We start from the raw sequence: 11201 nt of genomic DNA on the forward strand, positions 1-11201 counted from the left end.
CTTTTGAAACCATTTGTAGATAAGGCAGTGAAAACAGACAACCTGATTTTTACATTCAGTGATTTCTTCTTCATTTATGGCACCAAGATGAAGCGCCACTTGAAAAAAGTCAAATGTGAAATAATGAATGTGGCAGCACACAGCCACCACACACTTGCTGAGACCGCGTCTGTGTGTTGCCATCAACAACAGCAGGGGCGGCATTCCCAGAACCTGGCCCAGTAGTAAATCAGGACCCTGTTTCTCGAAAGCGTCATTGCTAGCCAGTTAGCAACTTACTAGGTTTCCAATGAGAAGTTGCATTGCAACCAAGCATGCTGCTAACGTGGTTATCAACAATGTTGTCGAGAAACGCACCCCAGGTTAGTTAACCTTAAGTAGGATTAAATCATCTAATAGATTTCTTCATTTTCCTAACTAAATGACACCTGTGGGCTATTCTATTAGCAGGTTTACCACCACCCGTGCATTACCAAAGAACAGGTTACATTCTAAGTCACACCCAGAAAAAAAACGCCAGGTGATAGGATAGGGTTTGGAAGGTCACAGGTAGGGGTGGGCGGTATGGACGGTATACTATCGTAAAAGGTATTTTTTCCATCAAGGTATGGATTTTGGCCATACCGTTCTACCGTGATATAGCGCATTGCATCCTGCAGATGGCAGTATAGACAGCGTTTTGAACATCCACCCGACTGACTGCTCAACTCAAGTTGTAGCAATGTGGTTGTAGAGAAACAGCACAATCATTTCCTTTGAATAAGCTTCAAGTGTAAAATGTATGGTTAGTGTAGTGAACTATTGTTTGAAATGGTATGTGATGGCAACACATTTCGATTCTGGACTCCACAATTTACTGGGCACGAAATGCAAGCTAACTAGCTAACAGCCCAAGTCATTCATGTCTATGCTGGTGTCTGACAAAATGTGCTTATTTGTGCTAACATTGGTTGCCTTACATTTAACACATTGCGCCAGCCGTAACAGCTGTATGTTACTGTTTCCAGTTGAGATAATACCATTCATGATATCTGACTGGGTGTTAGTAACTAAAATGACTGTTCACTGTTTAAAATGTGGCATTAGCGATTTCGCTAACGTTAGCACGCTAACCGCTGGTGCAGTGATTGAAAGCTGCCATTGCCATTCAAATGCATTAGTTCTGCAATGCATCATGTGAAAGTTCGTTTTTCTAAACTTTAACAATGACAGCTTAAACCATTATGCTTGGCATAATCACAGATGCAAGCACACATTTCAAATTTACCATAAACAACTCCATAAATAGTAAAAAAGGTGCAATGAAAGATGTAGTTGATACAATCCACGTTCAGTTCTATTTACTCTCAATGTGTTCAGTTTGACACCCCTCCCTTTTCCCCTTCTCTCCCTTTTCCCCTTCGACACTTGGTGAAATTGACAGTGTTCTATTGGGTAGCATTGCATTGCATTGCAAAATGCATTTTACATAGGCTAGTTTTTGTTTGTTTTTAAAAAATGTAATGGCAAGAATTCACAAATATATGAAAGGACATTGTGTCATTTCCAAAAATCAAATGCAAAGGTTAAAAAAAATGTGGGGTTTTTTGGTCATTTTGCAACGCTTCAATTTTAAACAAATGTACAATACCGTGATATATACCGTGATATATACCGTGACTAAAATTATACCGAGGTATACATTTTTGGCCATATCGCCCACCCCTAGTCACAGGTCAGGATGGTGAATGTGGGTGGAGATGTCAAATCCAGGTCAGAAGTAAAAAGTAAAAATAAAAATTGCCGGTTTCCGCACAACACAGATGACCTCTAAGTAACTTGTCTTCCCATCATTAGCGCTCATTACGATCACCTGAATTCAAGCCAATTGTATCAAATTATTTCAGAAACTCTTTTTACTTTCTGAAGGTGGGATGGACACCTGTGGGATTGGATGGGGCTGGGGGATTGTGCGTGCCAGTCACAGGTAAGGTAGGGAGGGGGTAATGGGCTGTGTTTACCTGTCTTCAGTATACATAATGATCTTCTGAATTCAAGCTTGTTACAGCAGATCAAATTTATGGCAGAGGTTTTTTTTCATTATGGCAGGGACTTTTACTTTCTGAAGGTGGGTTAAACATCTCTGGGGTTGGGAGTGAGTAGGGTAGGGGTTTGTGCGTGGAACGGTGGAGAAAGGGAAAGGAAAAGGGCTGTGGTACTTACGTCCTGACTAACCTGTAAAGACACCGTGTGGTAGCTGGCGGGCACGCCCTCGTCCTCCTCCTCATCGTCGTCGTCACTGTGAGAGCGCGAGAGCCGCTGGCTGGCCTTGGCGCGCCGGGACACCCCGTCCTTCTCGCGAGGCTTCTTGCGCAGTCGGCCCGACTTGGAGTTGTGGCTTTTCTTCTTGTCATGTGTGCGGTAGCCTGGAGCATACACAGGGATGCACACACACACACACACACACACGTTCATATACAAACACACATGCACGGACGCACAAGAAACACACAAAGACATTATAACCAGAATTAAATGTCCCCTTTCCCGCCTCCACCACCTGTGCCACACAAAAAGAAAAAAAAGTCTGCAATCCATACACATCTTTATACTTGAAACAGTTTACGTGATCAGCTCGTCTTAAAGGGCTCTGCATTAAAAAGGTTGTTTAGTAAATAAATTACCTAGCTTGGCAAACCAAACTGTAGCATAGTTGGGTACAGAAACGCATCCCTCCAGCTCATCTCTGTTGAGGTGTGTGTGTGTGTGTGTGTGTGTGTGTGTGTGTGTGTGTGTGTGTGTGTGTGTGTGTGTGTGTGTGTGTGTGTGTGTGTGTGTGTGTGTGTGTACACTCCTCCAACCCACCTCCGTTGAGGCTGGCCTCCACAAAGACACGGATGGTCTTGACGCAGAGCTCAAAGTTCTCTGGCGTGACGTGTGCGGCGTCGCGCACGATGAAGGAGAGCGACTCCGTGCACTTGATGAGGGACTTGGTGTCGTGCAGGCCCATGTCTTGGCCCAGGGTCAGCACATACTGGTTGACCAGCGGGTAGTTCAGGGGCTTAGAGCCAGAGCCTCCTCCTCCTACTCCTGCTGCCGCTGGAGCTACAGCTACACCTGCTGCAACCGTCTTACTGCTCTCCAGGTCATCCTTACCCACCTATACACACACACACACACACACACACACACACACACACACACACACACACACACACACACACACACACACACACACACACACACACACACAGGTCAGTCAGTGACGTTTCAGCAGTAGTACACGTAAGGGCGGTGCAACGCCAGCCAGTGCCACTATTGTATGGATTTTTGTTTATTTGTTCATTTTGACTGGATTTAAGAAGCATATCCTATTGCAGCATGTAACCCACCAATTACTAATTCATTCATGGACATTAGGTGCCGCTGCCAGAGTTGCCCACCCAAAATCCCACCCAATTTGAACTAATTTCTATGGCCATAAATTGGCAGAGAAACCCGCCAAAGTGTCTTTTTACCGGCAGACGGCCATCCTAAATAGCCCATTTGGGCCGAAAACCACCCAATCAGGCAAGGCACGCATTTCCTACACAGATGCAGTTTAATGTGCTTCAGCGTATAAAAAACTATCCATCATTACATATGAGTACAACCAGCCTGCTACTTTAGTGTGAGTGTGCTGTTTTAGGTTTGTCAGAGTCTCTCACCAGTCGCCAGTTGCTGTTGGCAACATTCAAAGGTTGATCGATCGATAAACAACAATTTATGTTGTTTTAATAGCTAACTCTGTGCGTGTTGTCAGAGCTTAAGTGGCTTGTGTGTGTGTGTGTATGTGTGTGTGTGTTCCTCACCACAAGCCAGCCGCTGTTAGCTACGTCTACGTCCGTGGTGGAGCGCGGTATGCGGCTCTTCCCGTGCTGGTCGTTGTAGATCTCGGGGTCCGACAGGTAGCCTCGGTCCACAGACGACACGTCGCTCGGGTGGTACGAGCTCACCTCGCTGTCTGACTGTGCTCCTGTACTCATACAAAGAGATAAACAACAACCTCATCAAACAAAGATTCATATGGAGAGATACACACATCAACATCATCCAGCAAAGATTTCCCAACCTCTCTGCAATACTCCAGCGACATGCTGAAAACCTATGTCCTAGGAGGAGCCTTATTAAATGTAAAATACTAATTTAGGAGCTTTTGGAAGCAATAGTGTTGCACTTTTCCTCTTTGGCCATGTTTCAGGTTGGAAGCAGCACAGCAGTTGCTTGTGTACCATTCCAACCACAGATTGCATGAAATGTGGCCATTTCCCATAGAGCTTGGAGCAGACTTATCTGTTGCAATTTTATATGCTTTGCAAATTGAATACTTTTGACGCAGCTCATTTGAAAAGGAGATGCATAGCGTCATAGGGTCACCAGCTTCACAATCAACACTCTCCTGCGCTGCTCTCCCTTGCAGCTGTATTATTTATTCGCCAATGTTTCGATCAGCTGATCATCAGCAGGCAAAAATTGAGGACAATGTGCACAAATAAAGTGAAGGACCCACTGGGAAACTCCCGTTGGCATTGTGACACAGCACATACAACAAAACTGTATTCATGCCTTACTCTGTCCTTTTCATTTGAGCTCTGCTACCTATGTTGTTGTCATTCCCTGTTGGCATGCATGCAAGTGTGGGCTTGAGCTCTGCAACTGGTGTCGTGGTTTGCGTTTCATTGTATGCATACAAGTGTAGGCTTGAGCTCTGCAACTGTTATCGTTTAGGGGAAAAAATAAATGTCCGCAACACTGTTCAATGCTTCCAAATATTTAATGACACGTTTCAGGCGCTCACTTGATGAAGAACTGAGCGTCCGAAACATTGTCCCATTAAATATGTGGGAGCACTTGAAGTTGTCTTGTTTTGTCCAGCACCCTGTGCCACTGATGTGTGCGCGCCGTGTTCGCTACCTGTGTCGTTGTCGGCGTTCCCGGCGCTCATCTGCAGGGCGGCGGGCGGCTTGACCCCGGCCCCGATGCACTCCAGCAGGGTAAAGAGCGTGTACCAGTCCTCCCCGCAGTGGATGTTGGCCGCGTTGGTCTTCAGCAGCTCGTGCAGCCCGTAAGCCACCTCCCTGCTCACGCGGCGGCGGGACAGCACGTGAGGCTTCATCATCAGGAGCAAGCGCAGCGACAGCAGCACCTAAACGGTACAGACACAGACAGCACGGTCAGGAGTGTGTGGATAGGTGTGTAAACGTGTCAGTTAATGTCTTTTTTTGTGGTTTGTGTCTGTGTGTGTGTGTGTGTGTGTGTGTGTGTGTGTGTGTGTGCTTGTGCGTGTGCATGCGTGTACCTGTGATCTGATGCCTTCTCTCCTGAGCAGCCTGACATATGTGTGTGCTTATGTGTGAGTGTGTCTCTATGCACCTGAAGTCAGGACTTCTGAATGATGGTGTCATCCAGGCTCTTGCTAGGTGCAGTGTAGTGTTGTGTAGCATAATGTGGTGTACTGTGTGTGTAACCGTGTGTTGTGCAACACGATGTGGTGTATTGTGTGTATGTGTGTGTGTGTGTGTGTGTGTGTGTGTGTGTGTGTGTGTGTGTGTGTGTGTGTGTGTGTGCGTTTGTGTGTGTGTGTGTATGTGTGTGTGTGTTACCTGTGAGCTGATGTCTTCTCTCCTGAGTAGTCTGATGGCTAGTCTGATGAGGCCCACCACAGACCTCTCCACCAGGAAGCAGCTCTCGTTGGCATGGACACACAGGTGGCACAGGTGGTCTCGCACCGTCTGCCACACACACGACACACGGTCCCTACACACATGCACACACACACGCACACACACAATTAAAATAATTAATTAAGCAATACTTATAAACACACAATATGCTAATGGTAACTTTCAACTCTGTGAAACTGTCTACCTTGCAAACCATTTAGTATTACTTTTGAAATATTTGATGTGTTTTTCTCATGCCTTTTGCATACTTTAAGTGTGTGTGTGTGTGTGTATGTATGTGATTGATTATATCACATACCGGTTCTCCATTACGATACGTAGCAGCATCTCCAGGCAGAAAGCAGCGTCTACTTCATCATACGTCTCTTCATCCGGCGTAACTGAGATCAAAGCCTGACAAACACAAACAGACACACTTTGTGTAACCGATACACTGTACATAGAATATCTCACTGCATTATGTAAACACATTTATATTATGGATACATGACATTATTTTCCTATATAAATCCTTTAAACAATTGCCTATAATACATGTTCTCAAATATTTCTCCGTCTACTGAATGCTTATGATACTATCACACAAAGTGGTCTGGACTAAAAATGCGGAAGAACAGCTCTCAAGGGCCTACTGATTGCCTGGAATTTCTTCCTTTTTTCAAAGCCAATCTAAGCTTGACTGGCAAATAACGCAGATTCTAGAAAGTGAGCAGTGGGCCGTGTGGAAGAGCTCACCTTCATCAAGTCCTGAAGAGACTCCAGCTGCAGGAATTTACTCTCCGTTATTAACTTCTCTGGATCACATTGCTACACAGAGAGAGAGAGAGAGAGAGAGAGAGAGAGAGAGAGAGAGAGAGAGAGAGAGAGAGAGAGAGAGAGAGAGAGAGAGAGAGAGAGAGAGAGAGAGAGAGAGAGAGAGAGAGAGAGAGAGAGAGAGAGAGATTTAAACAACGACTGTGACTGTATTTGTCCTTTTTTGCTTTTTTAACTGATTTTTTAAAATGTGTAGCTAGAGAGAGAGAGAGAGAGAGAGAGAGAGAGAGAGAGAGAGAGAGAGAGAGAGGAGAGAGAAAGAGGTGTGTGAGTGTGAATGTGTGAGTGTGAATGTGAAAGTGAGTGCGTGTGTGCGTGTGTGTGTGTGTGTGTGTGTGTGTGTGTGTGTGTGTGTGTGTGTTTGCACGCACACGTGTGTTTGCGCTCTACCTTAATACAGAGCAGTGCTGCCTGCTTGGCCTCCTGGTTCTCTGTGGAGGGCCCTCTGAGGCCAGACTGCTCTGCTCCACTCAGTGTCAGCCAGTTCATCAAGCTCTGCACTGCAGACTCTCCTCTGACAGAAGGGGAAGCAGAAGGCATTAAGACACAATACAAACATGCTTCAAATGTTCTGGGTAAGACACTCTGAACAACCCTTGATCTCTGTAACATCTCTGTCCTTGCATCTATAATCATTACACATGTATGCGTATGAACATCGATAGTGGTTCTTGAATTCTTGATGAACTTAAAATGAATTGAAAATAATACAAAAAACGAGAAAACTCCTGTGCAATGTCATGCTGATCGTGTCTTGGACGTGTTGTGATCATCGGCTGTGTATAGGTAGATCTCACCTCTGTGATGGGGTCTCTTCCCTTTGGAGGGAGATTTTGCCATTTGGCTCCACAAAGTCCTCCACCTGAAAAAGACCAAACCGACTATTACTTATAATTCCTCATAAACTGTTTGTTTAGGTACACTTCCTGGTGTTCTTTGGATAGCAAAAACTGACCATTCACAAACAGAAGCAAATCTCTTTTAGAAAAAAGTTAAAAAGCCTTGAAATGGCTTCATAAGACAGTTAAAAGACATAAATGCTTAAGTTGACCAGCAGGGGGCAATATAGCTCCAAGCACACACAGTCTACCACAGTCCTAGTACTGTAGTACTACTGATCCCAAACGACAGACGCCAATTAAGAAACTTAAAAATTCCTGTCCTCATCACTTCCATAACAATTAAAGCAACTAAGAACATACCTACTATTAAATGGCAGTTATATTTCATCATTAAATATGGCATGTTAATAGCAGGGAACATAATATTAATGTAATCATAAATGCCTCTGCTACCCAGATGAGGGCGCGCGCATGCACACGTGTACACACGCACACACACACACGTACACACGTGCGCACAAACACACGGGCGCACGCGCACAGGCACACACACACACACACACACACACACACACACACACACACACACACACACACACACACACACACACACACACACACACACACACACACACACAAACACACACACACACACACACTCACTCTCGTACCTCCTCCATGGGCTTGGGCAGCAGACACACACACACACACACACACACACACACACACACACACACACACACACACACACACACACACACACACACACCCTCTCGTACCAGATCTCCACCAAGGGTTTGTGGAGCACACAAACACAACCTCTCGAAGCGTACCTCGACCATGGGCTTGTGGAGCAGACAGACAGACACACACACACACACACACACACACACACACACACACACAAACACAGACACACCCCTTCTCGTAGCGTACCTCGACCATGGGCTTGGGCAGCAGCTCTGCCCTGAACAGCTGCAGCAGGCAGTCCATGATGTTCTTCCAGCCCTCGCGCAGGATGTCGCCGTGGCGATGGGCCAGGTTGAAGACCGTCTTGGCCGCCACCTGAGCCTTCAGGTTGCTGCCAAACGTTGTCGGCAGGTTCTCCACAGACTACACACACACACACGTGTACACACATCAATACACACACACGCACATACACATGCGCACACAAATATACATACATAAATACATACCCAGGCATACACATGCACACACACAGGTGGGGAAACATATCATACACAAATGGAGGGTAAGAACAATAAACATGGTGAAAGATAAAGGGATCAAAGCAAACACACACAAATGAGGAAACATACATAAAAACACGGAGGGTAAGGATATGAAACAGTGGAAGAGAAAAAAAGGAAAACGCGCACGCTCTCGCCCGCACGCACACGCACGCACACGCACACACACACACAGAAAGAGAGAAAAGGTTCAAGTTATTACTACATTGTAGGCGACTCCATCAACATTATGAGTATGACTGACGGCAAAGTTAACTTTAGCATATGTAAGGGCAACCAGAGAACAAATGAAATCTTCACAGTGAATTATTAAACCTAATAAAAGAGGTCACCTACAATTTCACTCACTTTCCACTTAATAACCACAGCACATATCACGCTGAACGAGCTCTTTGAGAAGTGTGTGTGTGTGCGCGCGTCTGTGTGTGTGTGTGTGTATCACGATTTGTGAGTGAGTGGGAGTATGTCAGGGTGAGAGAAAGAAATGTGTAGTGTGTGCCTGTGTTGAGAGGCAATCTTTCCAGAAAAAAAAACTTGTAACCCATTCCTTCATCTAGCTTGTCTATATTTAATCTATACCGTGTGTGTCTTTGAGCGAGAGAGAGAGAGAGAGAGAGAGAGAGAGAGAGAGAGAGAGAGGGAGAGAGAGACAGATACAGAGAGTGTGAGAGAGACAAAGTATGTGTGTGTGTGTGTGTGTGTGTGTGTGTGTGTGTGTGTGTGTGTGTGTGTGTGTGTGTGTGTGTGTGTGTGTGTGTGTGTGTGTGTGTGTGTGTGTGTGTGTGTGTGTCCCTCACCTCGCTGCTGAGCGTGCTGAATTTGCAGAGGGAGATGATGAGGTTGTCGAACACATCACTGAAGCCGTAGTGAGCCGAGATCATGGCACATTTCCTGTAAACACACACACATAATGTAAAGAGATACACATTCATAACATTCCCTGTATAAGCAGAGCACTCCTGCTTACCTACTGTGTGTCTGTGTGTGTGTGCGTGTGCGTCAGTTCGCAAGTAGTAGAAATACTCAAGATAATATGTATTATGAGTCTGGCATGTCTGTGTAATAAGCTCTGAACAGTGTGTGTGTGTGTGTGTGTGTGTGTGTGTGTGTGTGTGTGTGTGTGTGTGTGTGTGTGTGTGTGTGTGTGCGCGCGCGTGCTAAGCTCTGATAGTGTGTGTGTGTGTGTGTATCAGGATGAGTGAGTGAGTGGGAGAGTGTGTAAGTCCAAACCCACCTGAACCAGGCGCTGGCTTTCTGGATGGTGTGTGTGTGTGTGTGTGTGTGTGTGTGTGTGTGTGTGTGTGTGTGTGTGTGTGTGTGTGTGTGTGTGTGTGTGTGTGTGTGTGTGTGCGTGTGCGCGCGCATGTGTGTGTGTGTGTGTGTGTGTCTGCACACCTGAAGCCTGCGATGGCCTTCTGGATGATGGTGTCGTCCAGGCTCTTGTCGAAGACGTAGGAGAGGGCGGCGATGGTGGGCCCCCAGGTCATGCTGAAGAGGTCGTTGTCGTAGCTGCCGGGCGCCGTGTGCAGGAAGACGCCCTCGGCCGTGGCGCCGCGGTGCAGCAGCACGCTCCACACGTAGTTCTCCTTCACCAGCCCCGTCTGCTCGTCCGGCATCACAATCTCCTCACTCCTGATGGAGCAGACACAAGAAGCACAGCACACACACACACATCAGACACCCCATCCTAAAAAACATTGACATTTTATTTTAATCCACATTTAAAGTGTTTATGAAACGAAAACCAAGTAAAGGAATTTGACCATTTCCAGGACAGATTCTGAAAGTTCTAAGCCTTGTGAATAAAATGGGATATTGTCTGGGTGATATTTTGTCCTAAAAGTCATGTTAAAACGTTCCCAAAAAGTGTTTTTTTGGTGACATGCAAATTTTATGCAAATGATATGCGTGACATAGAAGGGGTGAGTTCACCTCATTCCACCTTGTTCAGATCAATGGCGGCTAGTACCAAAACAAAGCGCAGTGTCAAGCAGTGTGTTGCTGGAGGGCCGAACGGTGCCAGCTGCAAAAATGGCTACTTGACAGAAGGAATATCTTTGCACAAGTTCCCTTCTGTGAAGAATGATGGAACTGTGGCCGACAAGGAGAAGGCTAAATCAAGATAGGGCTCTGTGGATCCAATGCGTGGTTTTGAAGCAAGCTCGTGGTCACTGTTGTGTTCGGCACATTTCCACCCCTTGTGCTTCACCACAAATGTGGAGGTCGCGGGCATGGTTGGACTGAAGAGAATGCTATTGCCTCAAGCAGTTCCAACAATTGACATCGCCGGCGTGCAGACTGAAACTGCCCCTGTAACTGCTCGGGCACGAAGACAGGTGAGTGCACTGCTTTGCTTTAGGCTACTCGTTTTACCTTGTCCATCTGCTTTGTATGTTGTTTTCAGGAAAGGGTAATGCACATTACATGCGAATGCAATAAATTGGTTTTGGGAGGATATCCGCACATCAGCGTGGTGCTCTCAGTCGAGGACAGCCAACTCACAGATTGGGCTACTCAGGGCTTTTTCTGAACGGGGAAATAGGGGCGCTCCACCCTCATACCTCCGTGGGTGCACCCTCATACTTTTATTT

At 46.1% G+C, this 11201-nt stretch overlaps 1 protein-coding gene across 6 annotated transcripts in view; it reads right to left on the minus strand.

The window, feature by feature from the left end:
• Nucleotides 1–11201, minus strand: part of gbf1 (golgi brefeldin A resistant guanine nucleotide exchange factor 1) — a 119322-nt gene that overhangs the window by 6004 nt on the left and 102117 nt on the right. For 4 of the 6 annotated variants that reach the window (XM_063191385.1, XM_063191384.1, XM_063191381.1 and 1 more), the window contains 12 exons: nucleotides 10006–10242; nucleotides 9408–9501; nucleotides 8294–8470; nucleotides 7313–7377; nucleotides 6906–7029; nucleotides 6438–6509; nucleotides 6001–6095; nucleotides 5622–5775; nucleotides 4933–5164; nucleotides 3831–3994; nucleotides 2845–3139; nucleotides 2203–2405 (listed from right to left, as the gene is read on the minus strand). In XM_063191385.1, coding sequence (XP_063047455.1) covers nucleotides 2203–2405; nucleotides 2845–3139; nucleotides 3831–3994; nucleotides 4933–5164; nucleotides 5622–5775; nucleotides 6001–6095; nucleotides 6438–6509; nucleotides 6906–7029; nucleotides 7313–7377; nucleotides 8294–8470; nucleotides 9408–9501; nucleotides 10006–10242 — 1912 coding nt within the window. The remainder of the gene's footprint in view (nucleotides 1–2202; nucleotides 2406–2844; nucleotides 3140–3830; nucleotides 3995–4932; nucleotides 5165–5621; nucleotides 5776–6000; nucleotides 6096–6437; nucleotides 6510–6905; nucleotides 7030–7312; nucleotides 7378–8293; nucleotides 8471–9407; nucleotides 9502–10005; nucleotides 10243–11201) is intronic. The other 2 variants (XM_063191386.1, XM_063191383.1) reach the window with 1 other exon arrangement.

This window comes from Engraulis encrasicolus, chromosome 24 (assembly GCF_034702125.1).
Source record: "Engraulis encrasicolus isolate BLACKSEA-1 chromosome 24, IST_EnEncr_1.0, whole genome shotgun sequence".
Lineage (NCBI taxonomy): Eukaryota > Metazoa > Chordata > Actinopteri > Clupeiformes > Engraulidae > Engraulis > Engraulis encrasicolus.